This window comes from Onychomys torridus, chromosome 6, assembly GCF_903995425.1.
Source record: "Onychomys torridus chromosome 6, mOncTor1.1, whole genome shotgun sequence".
In the NCBI taxonomy this organism is placed as follows: Eukaryota; Metazoa; Chordata; class Mammalia; order Rodentia; family Cricetidae; genus Onychomys; species Onychomys torridus.
This window is the reverse complement of record NC_050448.1, coordinates 70695349-70711073: the sequence shown is the minus strand read 5'-3', so window position 1 is coordinate 70711073 and position 15725 is coordinate 70695349. Positions and strand designations below refer to the sequence as shown.

Here is a 15725-nt window from a genome sequence, read left to right as displayed (position 1 = left end):
TGTGTATTGTGGGGAGGTTTTTCTGCATTCATTACTTCTGAACCCATGCAAATAACTGTACATGGATCTGTGGGGGCAGCATACACGTAAGGTTCTCAAGACAGTGGGAAAGAAATAAAGCAAAACAAAAAAACCCCAGATATTTCTACCAGGTCTTACTAGGCGACAAATGACAACATCGGCATTTAAAAACAAACAAACAAAACACTTCTATTTTAAATCCTGCAGGCGTTTCCTATTTTTCTTTCGTGATTCCACTTTATTTATTGAAATGGCTTAGGTGGATGATGACACGAGAAACTCACAGTAAGTAATTTCTGTTTCTTAACTTGTAGGTGGAAGAAGGATGTGGATCTGTTTTTCACCTGGTGAGCAGATCTGTCCTTTTAAAATAGAAAACATTCTCAGGACGCTTCCCATTTCCCATCCAGAAAACGAAATCGCTCAGATCTAGTAAAGGTTCGGCGGGTTAGAGCTACGGACCGGGCTGACCTTCTCGCAGACCCAAGGACTCCATGGGAAGCCGAGGAACCTGTTCCTTCGACTTCGTCAGGCGTAGAGTCCAGCGCCTGCGCTCGGGGAACCTTTGCAAGGACAGAGCGTCAGCGCGGCTTCCACTGCCGACTGCGCCCTGCAGCGCCGCTTCCTGCGGCCCCGGGATTCCGTAGCTTCCGCTTCCGGTCCCGGCGTCCTGGTGTCCGTGCGCTGAGCCGGTGGGTAAGGCGTGGTGGGGATCTGGACAGCAAAGCCGGTGTGGCGGGAGGGGAGGATTTCGCGTGGCGGCCTGGTCCCTAGAGACGTAGGAAACCTAATTTTTTTTTTTTTTTTTTTTTTGAGACAGGGTTTCTCTGTGTAGCCCTGCCTGTCCTGGATCTTGCTCTGTAGACCAGGCTGGCCTCGAACTCACAGAGATCCGCCTGCCTTTGCCTCCTGAGTGCTGGGATTAAAGGTGTGCGCCACCACCGCCCGGCTGAAAACCTAATTTTTCAAATTACATTTTTTTTTTTTTTTTAGTTTCGACACAGCCCTTTTGTAGGCCTGGCACTTGCTCTGTAGACCAGGCCGGCCTCGAATTGACAGAATACGCCTCCCGAAGACTGGGATTAAAAGGGTGTGCCACCACCACCACCACCGGCTTTTAAAATTGCATTTATTTATTTATTTTGTGCGGCGAGGGGTGCGACAGTCAGAACAACTTGCAGGAGCCGGCCCTCTAACCCCATATAGGTTAGGACTCAAACTCAGGTCGTCAAGCTTGGCTGCAAGTGCCTTTACTTGCTGAGCCATATCGTTGCACTGTGAGAAGAGACATATTGATAACAATTGGCTTCTACTTTCTCTTTTTTAAAAAGTTATTTATATTTTATGTGTATGAGTGTTCTGCTTGCATATGTGTGTGTGCACCACAGAAGCCAGAAGAGGGCGTTGGATCCTCTGGAGTTACAGATGGTTGTGAGCCACCATGTGGGTGCTCGGAATCAAACCTGGGTCTTCTTAACCACTGATCCATCTCTGCAGACCTACTTGTACTTTCTAAGATGTAGGAATTCCTCCTTCCTGGTTCCATGGGTTCTATTTCTAGATTGAATAAAACTACCTGTGGTAATGTGTGACTCTGTTGGACTGTTTTCTTACTGATTTTCCAGCTTCCATGCTCCTTGTCAGTCTATAGGTCCTGGAGAATGAAGATTTGAAAGCAAGGCCATGGCTAAACACCTGAAGTTCATTGCCAGGACTGTGATGGTTCAGGAGGGGAACGTGGAAGGTGCATACAGAACGCTGAACAGGTAAGACCAGTGTTTAGGCTTTGGACACTGTAGCCCTTCAATTTCTTATTGCAAAAGATGAAGTTCTTCCCACATCAAACTTGATGGAGTTTATCCAGCATGCAGTCATCATTCCTTGACAACCCTGCATACTCTGAGGTTTTGGAAAGAGCCCATAAGTCTATGCCTGCTTGTGTACATCAATAAGCCCGGCACCTGGGAAGTGGAGACAGGAAGAATTTGAAAACAATGTAGGCTACATCGACTAGACTGTCTCACCCGACCTCTCCCCATCTCAAGAAAAAAAAAAAAAAGCCAGAAGGAAGATGAAGAACAAGAAGAACCAGCATGCATAGTGCATGAAAAATGGCTGAGACCGCTTCTGTGAAAAGTAATTCCTTTGTGATTTTGTTCGTTTCATGTAGCTCAGGCTGGCCTAGGATGGTCAGGATAGCTAAGGATAACCTTGACTCCTGATCCTTCTGCCTTAATCTTCCAAGTCCTGAGATTATGTGTCTGCTATCACTTACATGGCCAGCTAGAAAAGATGAATTCTGGTTTTGTTCTTGGAGGAACAAGTCAAGATGAGAAGGTATCGCAGGTTCAAAGGGAAGTTACAGCAGAAGCTATAGAAAACTATAGAGCTAGAGGCTGGAAGGTGCTTCCGTGAGGAGGAGGAGGAGGAGGAGGAGGAGGGCGAGGAGGGCTTGCTGCTCTTTCAGAGGACTGCCGATGTCAGGGATCTGACACTCTCTTCTGCTCTCTGCAGGTACCCACACAGGTGACACACAAAAATATATACATACATACACTTTAAAAATGTTGTAGCCGGCCAGGAGGGCCTCCATGGAAAGGTATTTGAACACTAGACTATGCGTAGACAGAAGTCCTGATGGTGCCCCTCTGCCCTGGTTCGTTTAGGCTTCCCTGATCCGGCATGCCTCCGTTTACAGTTTCATCATTGTGTGTATGTGTGTGGGTATGTGCACAAGCGCTAGTCTGCTGGAACCAGAAGCACGGCCCCCGAGCTCAGGAAGCCGTGAGCCACTGGCACGGCTGCTGGAAGCCAGTGAGCCATCTTTCCCGCTCTGGCTTTGCTTTGTTGTAGTTTGATTTCAGGAGTGGGTGGGGAGAATGTTGGTTTTTTGAGAGGGGATCTCACTGTGTAGCTCTGGCTGGTCTTGAGATCCTCACTGAGATCCACCCACTCTGCCTCCTGAGTGCTGGGATGCATGCCACCATACTTGTCTTTTTAGCTGGTGTTTTCTCCTATTTCCTTGGTTATCGGTCTGTAAGAAAACAATGGGCTTTATTTTATCTTGAAGATTGCTTTGAAGAGAGAGGTTTTTTTCTTTTTCTTTTTGTTTTTTTGTTTGTTTGTTTGTTTTGTTTTCAAGACAGGGTTTCTCTGTGTAGCTTTGGAGCCTGTCCTGGAACTCACTTTTTAGACCAGGCTGGCCTCGAACTCACAGAGCCCCACCTACCTTTGCCTCTGCTGAGATTAAAGGCCCACACCCCCGTCACCTGCCTGAGAATTTTCTTAGCTAGAAGGCAGTACCCTGCAACATCGTCCTCCTCCATTCATTTTCTTCCTCTGTCCCTTTTGTGTAATGTAATGTATTCTTCATCTCTACTTCAAACTATAAAGCAAACATGAGAAATAAAATATTTATCATCCCTTGCCTGAAGGAGGTGAGCATCTATCTTTTCATTGCCATCAGGTTACAGTCTTATTTAATCATTACTAGCGATTTGTTGGTTTAAGATTTTTTTTTTTTTTTTTAATCCTAGCACTTGATTTCTGTGAGCTCAAGGCCATTGTACCAGGCCAGTGTGTCTTATATAGTGAATTCCAGGACAACCAGGGCTTTGTGTCAAAAAAACAAAAACAAAACAAAGGGGCTAGGGAGATGGCTCAGCGGTTAAGAGCACTGGCTGTTCTTCCAGAGGACCTAAGTTCAGTTCCCAGCACCCACAGGCGGCTCACAGCTGTCTGTAACTCCAGCTCCAGGGGATCCAATATGGATATACATGCAGGCAAAAATATGAATGTACATGGAATAAATTTTTAATAGCATTTATTTATGGATTTATTTAATGTATGTGAGTGACCTGTCTTTAGGGACACCAGAAGAGGGAATCAGATCTCACTACAGATGGTTGTGAGAATGTGGTTGCTGGGAATTGAACTCAGGACCTCTGGAAGAACAGCCAGTACTCTTAACCGCTGAGCCATCTCTCCAGCCCATGAAATAAATTTTTTAAAAAATTATTTATATGGGCTGGGCAGTGGTGCCACACGCCTGTAATCCCAGCACCTGGGAGGCAGAGGCAGGCGGAGCTCTTCGAGTTCAAGGCTAGCCTGGTCTGCAGAGCGCAAAGCTACACAGAGAAATACTGTCTTGAAAAACCAAAAAAAAAAAAAAAAAAAAAAAAAAATTAAATAAAAATACAATCTAGGTGCAAATAAGTAGTTTGTGAGGGAGAAAGAAATAAATGGCAGGAAGTAGAGGGTGGAGAAATGGCTAAGAATACAGGCTGCTTTTTTTTTTTTTTTTTTAAGATTTACTTACTTATTATGTATACAGAAGAGGGCACCAGATCTCATTACAGATGGTTGTGAGCCACCATGTGGGTGCTGGGAATTGAACTCAGGACCTCTGGAAGAACAGTCAGTGCTCTTAACCTCCGAGCCATCTCTCCAGCCCCTGTTTTGTTTTTTGTTTTGTTTTGTTTTTCAAGATAGGGTTTCTCTGTGTAGCTTTGCACCTTTCCTGGAACTCATTCTGGAGCCCAGGCTAGACTCGAACATCGGCCTGCCTCTGCCTCCCTAGTGCTGGGATTAAAGGCATGCGCCACCACCGCCCTGCCAGTCTGCTCTTGTATAGGACCCAGGTTCAATTCTCAGCACCTATAGACTGGCTTACAACATTCTGTAACTCCAGTTCCAGGGGATCTGATACCATCTTTTGGCCTCCATGGGTACCAGGCACATACCACTTACACAGACATAAATGAAGGCAAACACTTATACACATAAAATAATAAAATAAAAATCTTAAAAAATAAATGCTGTGGGGCTGGAGAGATGGCTCAGTGGTTGGTTAAGAGCACTGGCTGTTCTTCCAGAGGAACTGAGTTCAATTCCCAGCAACCACATAGCTGCTCACAAACCATCTGTAATGAGATCTGGTGCCCTCTTCTGGCATGTAGGTGTACATGCAGAGCACTCATAAAATTTAAAAAGTAGATGCTGTGTGGATACCTTCTATCATCTGGCTTGGTGTTATTTTAGATCTTGTTCTAAGGAATCTGTTTTCTTTCTTTTTGGGGGACAGTCTTAGGTAGCTCAGGTTGGCCTCAAATTTATCATGTAATGGTTTTTGTTTTTTGTTTGTGTTGTTCTGTTTTGTTGTTGTTGTTTTTGGTTTTGGTTTTTTGAGACAGGGTTTCTCTGTAGTTTTGGAGCCTGTCCTGGATCTCATTCTGTAGCCCAGGCTGGCCTTGAACTCACAGAGCTCTGCCTGGCTCTGACTCCCGAGTGCTGGGATTAAAGTCGTGCGCCACCACTGCCTGGTTGCTCCTGATCCTCTTGCCCCCATCTCCTAAGTCTGGGGTTATAGGCCTGTGCTCTCCCCCAACAACACCACCTCTCTTCTCTGCAGCTCTGCGGATGGAACCCAGCTCCATACATGCCAGGGAAGCACACTGCCAATTTTAAGCTGCTTCCCCAGCCTAAAAACACCAAGGAAATTACAAGTTTAGGGGTGGGGGGCAGTTTATATTACCTGAAAAGAAAAAGAGAAGATCTGGGGATATAGCTCACTTAGTAGAACAGAACTTGGCCAGCATTACCATAGAAAATGGCGCATGGCGGCCTGTACCTGTAACCCTGGCATTCAGAGTCGGAAACAGGAAGATCAAGTTATCCTTGGTTACATAGCAAGCTTGAGGCCAAGCTGGGCTACCTGAGACTACCAGAAGAAAGGAAGGAAGGAGAGAGAGATTCCATGGAACAAGGAAGGCTTCAGTTAGATGGAGGTGTGTAGAGGAATAAGTGAAGAAATCTAGGCTCCTGCACCCAGACTCTGATGTTGCCTTATTAACTTGAAAAGTTGTGGCTTGCAAAGCAGTGCAGGGAGTGTATTGGCAGTTTGAAGTCACTCTTTAGAAAGCTGTATTTTCAAAAGGGACTGGGATGGTGCGGTGGTGGCGCACGCCTTTAATCCCAGCACTTGGGAGGCAGAGGCAGGCGGATCTTTGTGAGTTCGAGGCCAGCCTGGTCTACAGAGTGAGTTCCAGGAAAGGCGCAAAAGCTACACAGAGAAACCCTGTCTCAAAAAACAAAAACAAAACAAAACAAAAAATCAAAATAGATTGGGCCAGGCCAAAGGTGACACAGGACTTTAATCCCAGTATAAAGAAGCAGAGACAGGTGGATTTCCGTGAGTTCAAAGCCAGCCTGGTCTATACAGCAAGTCCCAGGACAACCAGGGCTACCCAGAGAAACCCTATCCCAAGCAACAACAACAGTAAACTGGTTGGGGGTGGGGCATGTTTGTGATCCCAGTCAGCACAAGAAAGCTGGGGCAGAAGAGTAAGGAATTCGGGGTTATCCTTGGCTACGTATTAAGTCAGAGGGCAGCCTGAGATACTTAAGAACCTGTCTGTCTCAGAAACAACAAAAGAAGCTACACTTTTAGTATGAAAATATACTTGCAAAGAAGAAGAAAGCTGCATTCTATTCTTTTTTTTTTTTTTTTTAAATGTTACAGAAATGTCTTATAAGTTGTATTTGGGGTGGGGGAACGGGGAGTGGGTGGTGACCAAGCAGATACTTTGCTCTTAGGGTACTTTTCTAGGCAAGAACTTGTGAACTCACATGTGCGTGTGGAGCCCTGGAGTGCCTGGTCCTCCTTGCCAGCTCAATGCGACTTTCCTGACTTAGGCTCACACATCTCCTCTCCGCAGCTGCTCTCTAGTGTCCTCCCTTCAGGTCACCTTTTCTACACACCTGTCCAACTCCAGTCTTACCTTTCCCAGCTTTCTGATGGCTGTGGTTTAAAAATAAGTCGCTTGTTTTGTGATCTGATTATCAGCACAAGTGAGAGGAGAGGTGTTTAAATTAAACCTTTACTGTATTTGGAGCACAGAAGAAGCCTATAAAGGAAAAACCTATGTGTCTGTCCAGGGGGACTGCCACAAAACGCCTGTTATATAACCAGGGGCTCATTGGAGCCCTGAGATGAGCTATAGAGAGTGGGGGTTGCTGGGAAGCCTTGTGTGCTTGGCTGGCCCCCAAACTAGAAAGACAAGCACACTGGAAGCATGCCCGGTTGACCCCTTTTCCTCCTGATGGGCCAGCTCCTGGGCTCCTTCTGTGTACACGCTTGTTGACGTAGGCTGGCTACACTGACATGTGAATCTGCCTCCCCCAGCTTCCCCTTGTAAGCAGCGCGACTCCTTTTACATAATCAGTTGAATTTTACTAAAACTGGCAGCTGGTTTCCCCGTCTGTAAGGTTGCCAGGCACCAGAACTCCAAGCTGATCTGTTTACACTGAGCTCTTCCATGCTAGTCCTTGAACTACCTTTGCAAACGAAGCAGCACTACCACCTTCCCAGAGTGCTACCATTGAGCTACAGCCTCAGCTTTTTAAGTGGCTTACTCCCGCCCACTGCCTGGACTGGGAATGAGAGCCGGGGGTCTTGCTCATAAGATAGGCAAGCACTCCACCAAACTACACCCACAGCCCTTTCACTATTAATTGAATTCTTTTGGTTTTGCTGATTTGCTTGGTTTTAGGGTTGTTTTGTTTTTTCTTTTGAGACAGGGTCTCATGTATCCTAGGCTGGTCATGTATGACTTTGAACTCTTGCCTCTCCCTTCCAAGTGCTGGCAACTACAGGTGTGCAATACCACACTGGCTTATATTGTACTGGGGATCAAACCCAGGGCTCCTTCCAATAGGCAAGCGTTTTACCAACTGAGTTACATACCAAGCCCCATACTTGAGCTCTGCTACAGAGCCTGACCTGCATACATGCTCAGCTAGTAGAGATGAAGATGAGTAGGTGCTTCTACATGGGCATGCATGTGTGTATTAATGTGAGTACTCATGCACGTGTGTGTGGACCCAGAAGGCACATCAGGAGTCCTTCTCCAGCACCATTCCCCTTTTTTGTTGCTTGTTTGAAGCAGGGCTGCCCCTGCCTCCTCAGTACTGGGATTACAGCGAGTGCCAGCACACCCGTCTGTTTTACGTGGGTTCTGGGACTGGAACTCAGGTCTCTGTCAGCTCAGCTATCTTCCCAGCTTAACCTGTGCTTTGAAATTCTTTTTTCTCTTCCCTTTGGTTGAGACAGGGTCTCACTGTGTGTTCCTGGCTAGTCTGCAAGTCACTGTGTAAATCAGTCTGGCCTTGAACTCACAGAGCTGCACCTGCCTCTACCTCCCAAGTGCTGGGTAAAAAATTGTACCGTGTGTGTGTGTGTGTGTGTGTGTGTGTGTGTGTGTGTGTGTGTGTGTCTTGTCATCATCATCGTCGCCACACACACACACACACACACACACACACACACACACACACCCACCCCAAATGGTTCCTTTCTTTAGTGCGCCTCATTCCTGGCTTCCATTTTCTCTTTCCCCTGGTTGAGAGGCCTCACCCAGCTGTCTTCCTCATTGTCTAAGTAAGTCTGTGCAGCCTGGCCCAATCATTGGGTACCCTCCAGGCCAATGAGAGAGCCTGTCTCAAAAACACATATAGGACACGTACACACTCCATAGAAGGAAGGTGGATGGACCTGAGGAATAACTCCTGGGGTTGACCCCTAGCTTCCACAAGCACCTACACACTCATGTCCACACAAAGTCATATGATTGGAGCACTTGATTCATGGAAATGGTGAGTGAGGCTATTACAATGTTCCCATTTGTATCACTGATATGAGGAGGGCCTATGTTTAGGTAGGCCCCCAATATTACTCAGCCGCCAATCATGCCCCCCCAAATTTTTTTTCTCTAAGCCTGGGTTTATAGTTGTGGGACAAGTGCTCTACTGCTGAGCTATATCCCTTTTATTTACTTACTTATTTTTATTCTAAAGCAGGATCTAAGTTGCCAAGGCTGATCTGAAACTTGAGATCCTCTTGCATCAGCCTCCCAAGTCCTGGGCTGACAGACATGCACCACTACCATGTCTTACATACAAAGAGGAAGGAACTGCATTCTTCACTAAGTAAGATCAGATAGGAGTCAATTCTATGTGTATATAATTACAGATGGCTTACCCCATTTGTGCTTTGCTTTGCTATGGTTTTGGTTTTTTAAGTCAGTCTCTGTGGCGCTCGCTGGTTGGCCTTCAACTCACAGAGATCTGCCTACTTTTCCTTCCGTACACCTGCTTTCATGTGTAGTTTCTGAAATGCTCCCGTGGTTAAAGCACACTGCACAGGGAGCCACTGTTCCTGTGGGAAGCTGTCCTATGCCTCAGGTGTGTTGTGGGAGTCACAAGTTTGAGAACATGACTGTAAGCTCCCCAAGAGTAAGAACTGTGGCTGCCTATGAGGTTCTTACTGGGGCCTCTGGAAAGAGGTCAGGGCTGTGTTACTACTTCCCGCTGTAAGTATTCACACACAGGCTGTTTTTGTCCTTGACTTCTGCTGGGCTGTGACAGCGCTGAAGAACAGTAGTGAGCCACAGCATCTCACTTCATTGCTTGTCTTCATACAGAATCCTCACTGCCGATGGGCTTACCGAAGTCATAAAGCGACGGCGCTACTATGAGAAGCCCTGCCGCCGCCGCCAGCGGGAGAGCTATGAAGTGTGCCGGAGGATCTACAACATGGAAATGGCTCGAAAGATTAACTTCCTGATGCGAAAGAACCGGGCGGATCCATGGCAGGGCTGCTAAGGCCTGTGGATAGAAGACCCACATTAATTCTATGTCTAACTCTTTTCTGTATCCAACTCCAGTTTCTGTTACTTTCTGTACAATAAACACATAGAAGCCATCTCAGTCCACAGTGGGCCCTTTGTTTTATTGATAGGAAAAGTTCATCGAAAACTGGAACAGGAGCAAGAATAATTGGTCACCAGTCTAGGAGAGGGGCCGATCAGGAGTTATATGTCATGGGCCCAGTTCTGTTTATAAAGATTTGTAGAAGTTCTTGAAACCATGGTAACCAGAAATGTGTCTATTAAGGGTTGGAGAGATGACTCAGCAGTTAAGAGAGCTTGCTGGTTTTTTATAGAGTACCTGGGTTGGGTTCCAGCATCTACTGGGGGCTCATGAGGTCTATAACTCCAGTTCTGGGGGATCAGTTGCCACCTCTGGCCTCTCATGTATGTAGCACATACTTGCAAAACTTTTTCTGGCGGGGAGGGTCTTTCAAGACAGGGTTTCTCTGTGTGCAAAATACTTTATTCACAAAAATTAACAAGATTTTAGTGAATGTGGGACAGGAGAGATATCTTGGCTTTTTAAGAGTACTGGCAGGGTTGGGGATTTAGCTCAGTGGTAGAGTGCTTGCCTAGCAAGCACAAGGCCCTGGAGTCGATCCCCAGCTCAAAAAAAAAAAGATGTTTGCTGGGCGGTGGTGGCGCACGCCTTTAACCCCAGCACTCAGGAGGTAGAGCCAGGCAGGCTATCTCTGTGAGTTCGAGGCCAGCCTGGGCTATCAAGTGAGTTCCAGGAAAGGTGTAAAGCTACACAGGGAAACCCTGTCTCGAAAAACCAAAAAAAAAAAAAAAAAAAAAAAAAAGAGTACTGGCTGCTCTTTCAGAGGACCTTGGCACCCATCTGGTGGCTCACAACTGTCTATAACTCCAGTTCCAAGGGAATTTCTTTTCTAACCCCCACAGGCACCAGACACACATGTAGTACATAGACATACATGTAAGCCAAATACTTATCAAATTAAGTGAGTGAATGTACTTAATATTGCTGAGTGGTACTCTTGGTTAATTTTGGTTTAGTTTGGTCTGGTTTTTTTGTTTGTTCTGTTTTGGTGGGGGAGTGTTTTGTTGTTTTTAAATATTTATTTATTATGTATACAGTATTCTACCTGCACATATCCCTACAGGCCAGAAGAGGGCACCAGATCTCATTACAGATGGTTGTGAGCCACCATGTGGTTCCTGGGAATTGAACTCAGGACCTCTGGAAGAGCAGTCAGTGCTCTTAACCTCTGAGCCACCTCTCCAGCCTGTTTTGTTGTTTTTTTTGACACAGAATCTCACTATGTAGCCCAGGCTGGCCTCAAGCTCTGAGATCCACCTGCCTCTGCCTCCTCCTCTTTCAGTGCAGGGATTAACAATGTGCTCCACCATGCCCAACTACATTGCTGTGCTTTAAAAGTTTAAAGCCCATTTTCAGAGTCTGGGGGAGGCAAGGAAAAGTTCCAACTGTAAAAAATATACTGCATTTCCTACCCGATTTTTATGAGCCCCAAAGCAGGTCTCACTGGAAATGCAGATGAGTCTTTTTAATAAGCTACCCTCCACCCTTTGAGTAGAGAAGTATGTGTATATTCTTAGTAAATTCTAAAATACAGAATTACTAAACTAATGCTGACATCCTTGTCCGAAAGAATCCCAAGAACAAACCTAACAAGGCTGGCTCCCGTTTCTGCCCTTGAGCTTTCCTGAATGCGCTAACGGAAGGAAGGCAGAGGGAAAACGCGCTCGGTGGGTGATAGAGCGGGCACATGAACAGGAAGGAAATAGCAGTGCTCAGTGTCGGCACCAGAGCTGTGCAATGCCTGGGGCCTCTACTTTAGGTCCGAATTGGAGGGTCAAGTCCAGCAAACCTTTGTCCTGGACGCACTCAGCCTCTAGTTGGAGGCTCCCACTGTGTCGGCATCTTCCCACAGCAAGCATTCTGGCCTCAGTAAGAAAACCTGACCTTTCTCTGCTGCATCTGCTTCCCAGTCCTGGTCTCCCGAGTGGAGCGCCTCCAGTGTTGTGGGGTTGACACCAGCGTCTGAAGAAGTCAGAGAAGAGGCAGGAAGGCTAGCAGCCACATGGACTTGAGGGATAGCATTCAGGGTTAGTGTGTGCACATTGCCCCCTTGTGGTGTGACGCATTGGCTTTCTGGATTTCTAGCCTTCACTGTCACATTTTGGAGATAGGAAAGCTGGCCTCAGTTTACCTACCTCACCCTCTCCGGTTGATGTTTCAGGTTTGTCCCTTCTCCAACGGCTGGTGCTGCTGAGCCTTTCAGGAATTTGTCCGCCACTCCCCCTTTGAAGGGGCATGCAAGTCCTTAGACACCTCTGAAGTTAATTTTTGGCTGCTGAGTTGGTGTTTCTTCCATTCTCGTGACAAGGTCTCATCAGATACCTGTCATGGAGATGGCGCCACCCACCCTGTGGGTTGTCTCCCGTTTCCCGTTTTAGTTCCCGGCCTGGAACTCGCTCTATAGACCAGGCTGGCCTCGAACTCACAGAGATCCTCCTGGCTCTGCCTCCAATTGCTGGGATTACAGGCGTGTGCTGCTGCCGCCTGGCTGTGGGTTGTCTTTTTATTCTGTTGATTGGTTCCTTTGCTGCTTGTTTGCTTGTTGTGATGTGGCCGGCCTTGGCTGGTTTGGAACTTGCCATCCTCCCGTCCCAGCCTCCTAAGGACAGGGATTACTGGCATCTGCCATGCTCAGCCCAATGCACAGATGTTTTCCACATCTGTGAAGTATCAGTTTGCATTGTTGCCTTTGTTTTTGATGTCCCATCCAAGAATTCATGCTAAGTCCAGTGTCATGGAAACTCATCTTGTTTTCCTCTAAGAGTTTTATAATTTTTTACTCTTAATTTTAGTATAGTTTTTAAAATTTAGATCTTTGAACCATTCAAATTAATGAGAATTTAACTACATTTTTGGGGTGTTGGGTTTCAGTATACCTTGTAGCCCAGACTGACCTCAAACTTGACATTTAGTTGAGACTAGTCTTGAACACCTAATCTTCCTTCATCCAACTCCATGTTTTCAAACAAAAATTTAAAAGGAACTCACTATGTACAACATATTTGCTTGCCTCTGTCTCTAAATACTGAGATTGAGGGCATTTACCACCACTCCCAGCCAAAAACTAACTTTAAAAAATTACATTTATGGGGCTGGAGAGAAGGCTCAGCAGTTAAGAGTACTGGCTGTTCTTCCAGAGGTCCTGAGTTCAATTCCCAGCAACCGCATGATGGCTCACAACCATCCATAGTGGGATCTAATGCCCTCTTCTGGCATAAAGTTGTACGTGCAGATAGAGCACCATATACATTAATAAATAAATCTTTTAAAAATTACATTTATCCGGGCGGTGGTGGCACACACTTTTAATCCCAGCACTCAGGAGGCAGAGCCAGGCGGATCTCTGTGAGTTCGAGGCCAGCCTGGTCTACAGAGTGAGATCTAGGAAAAGTGCAAAGCTACACAGAGAAACCCTGTCTCAAAAAACAAACAAACAAAAAAACCCCAAACATTTATTTCCATGGCACAGCACATATTCAGAGTCAGGACAGTTCTCAGGAACTGGTTCTCTCCTTCCACCTTGTAGGTCCTGAGGATCAAATGCAGGTTGCCAGGATTGGTGGCAATCACCTTTACCCACTGAGCCATCTTACCAGCTCCAACAGAAACTAAAATTACAAGATACTTTCTTGGTGGTAGACTTATCAGAAAATGCAGTTATTTACTAGGAAGATGGGAATTAGAGTTTCCCAGTAGCATGAGGTTTTTTGTCCCCCCCCATAAAAGTTTATTAGGGGCTAGAGAGCTGGTTCAGCAATTAAGAGCACTGGCTGCTCTTCCAGAAGACCCAGGTTCAATTCCCAGCACCCACATGGCAGCTCACAACTGTCTGTAACACCAGTTCCAGGGTAACACCCTCATGCAAGCAAAACACCACTGCATATAAATAAAATTTAAAGAAAAGTTTATTGACTGACTTTAAGAGGGAGATTCTTGCTGTATTAATCAGGCTGGCCTAAACTCCTGGGCTCAAGTTAATTCCTACCTCAGCCTCTAATGTAGTAGATCCCAGCTCTGTACAGGCATGGGACACCATAACAAGCTAAAAGCTAGGTTCAATCATTTGAAAGATACAAACTAAAGCGCACTTTCTCTTCTTGGGTAGCATGACAGAACAGAATAAAACCTGCCTTCTTAGTGACAAGGTGGGGGAGCATGAACGTGTTGCTCAGCTCACTCAGTCTCCCATCTGTAGCACCTAGTACCAGCATATCACAAAATGCAATCTGCTGCGGGCAGCCATTTTGATAGGCTAACTTCATCCTGGGTTGGCTTCTAGAAACAGACTGCTCCCATTCTTAGCCAGCACAACCGGAGATCATCACTTACTCTTTGGGGGTCACATTTTTGCCTCCACACCTCTGCATGTGAGTTCAATTTTCTATGGGAAATGTTTTAGAGAAACTGATTTTATTTTCAGTATTTAATCAGATGAGTTTAAAATAACTATTAGTCTCTCAGTTACTGGCTGTGATTCCTCCATATGATTTTTCTGAATTGTTTGCTCCATTAGGAAATGACAAAAGAAGTCAGGCACAGTGACACACACATGTAGTCCTAACCTCCCAAACTGAAGAACCAGGGTCACTTGAGCCCAGGAATTAAAAGCCAATCTGGAGAAAACAGACCTCAAACAGAGAAGGGGGAAATAGGAATCCCTTCAGGGGATTAAATGATATATTCAAACATACTAAACAGGGTACTGGCAGAAGGAAAGATGTGAATGAGTAGAACAGAATAAACTCTTGTATGGTCAGATTGTTGATATTATTGTAGTGCTGGGCCTCACACCCAGGCCTGAACCATGTTAGGCAAGTGCTATACCACTGAGCTACATCCCGAGTCCTGGTTGCTAACTTAAAATATTTTTTTCCTGGGCTGGAGGGATGGCTCAGAGGTTAAGAGCACTGGCTGTTCTTCCAAAGGTCCTGAGTTCAATTCCCAGCAACCACATGGTGGCTCACAGCCATTTACCATGAGATATGGTGCCCTCTTCTGGCTTGCAGGGACACATGCAGGCAGAACACTGTACAAATAATAAATAAATCTTTTAAAAAATGTTTTTTTTCTTTAAAATTTGTGTATGTACATGTGAAGGTCTGAAGACAACTCTTCTCTCTCTCTCTCTCTCTTCTTTTTTCTTTTTTTCATGCTCTTTGTGAAGATGACTCTCAGAGGTCATTTTCTCCGGCCTCCTTGTTGTATCTTGAACTCAAACTTAGGTCGTTGTCAGACGCCTCTGCTTACAGAGACAAGCCTGCTAAAGCTATCCAAAGGGGAAGGACGGCCTGATGAGCAAACACAGAGCTGCTTTGGTGCTTCAGGCCTGTAAGCTCAGTGTTGAAGAAATGAAGATGGGTGGTGGCGGTGGCACACGCCTGTAATCCCAGCACTCGGGAGGTAGAGGCAGGTGGATCTCTGAGTTCGAGGCCAGTCTAGTCTACATAGTGAGTTTCAGGACATCCAGGGCTACACAAAGAAACCCTGTCTCGACAAACAAACAAACAAACAAACAAAAAAGGAAAGAAAAGAAAAGAAAAAAACGGAGGTGGGAACATCAGGAGTTCAAGGTCTTCCTCCACTGCATATTGAGTTTGATGCCAGCCTAGACGACATATGACCCTCTCTCAAAACAAAACAAACAATAGTATAGGGAAACTGGATATTCACAAGCATAAGAATGAAGTCAATGCTGGAAATGGTGACACAACAGTAGGACACCAGGAGTAATTTCTCTTACCTAACTGCGTTTTGATGTCTCTCATCTAACCGATATCCACTCCCCCCACCTTTCCCAGAAGAATTTCCATTCTTTTTTTTTTTTTTAATGTAAATCTTAATAAAATAAAATAAATTTTTGTATTGCATTTTTGGGGGGTGTAGTGAGGAACATGCCACAAGTATTCATTAAGTACTTATTGTGCGAGTGTTAAGTA

At 45.7% G+C, this 15725-nt stretch overlaps 1 protein-coding gene across 6 annotated transcripts; it reads left to right on the top strand.

Annotated features, from left to right (window-relative positions):
• Positions 1–635: 635 nt before the first annotated feature.
• Mrps21 (mitochondrial ribosomal protein S21) lies at positions 636–9789 on the top strand. 6 transcript variants are annotated; one of them, XM_036191581.1, is made up of 3 exons: positions 636–713; positions 1666–1787; positions 9501–9789. In XM_036191581.1, exons 2-3 carry the CDS (start codon positions 1705–1707, stop codon positions 9679–9681), a joined length of 264 nt encoding a protein of 87 aa, XP_036047474.1. In that variant the 5' UTR covers positions 636–713; positions 1666–1704; the 3' UTR covers positions 9682–9789. The 6 variants fall into 6 exon arrangements, with proteins under 6 accessions (XP_036047474.1, XP_036047479.1, XP_036047475.1 ...); XM_036191586.1 differs by having other exon boundaries at positions 638–713; positions 1673–1787; XM_036191582.1 differs by having other exon boundaries at positions 643–713; positions 1647–1787.
• The last annotated feature ends 5936 nt before the right edge of the window (positions 9790–15725 follow it).

Coding starts and splice junctions, on each gene's coding strand:
- Mrps21 (XM_036191581.1), top strand. CDS start 1,705: ATGGCTAAACACCTGAAGTTCATTGCCAGGACTGTGATGGTTCAGGAG. Junction 1,788..9,500: donor GCATACAGAACGCTGAACAG/GTAAGACCAGTG, acceptor GTCTTCATACAG/AATCCTCACTGCCGATGGGC.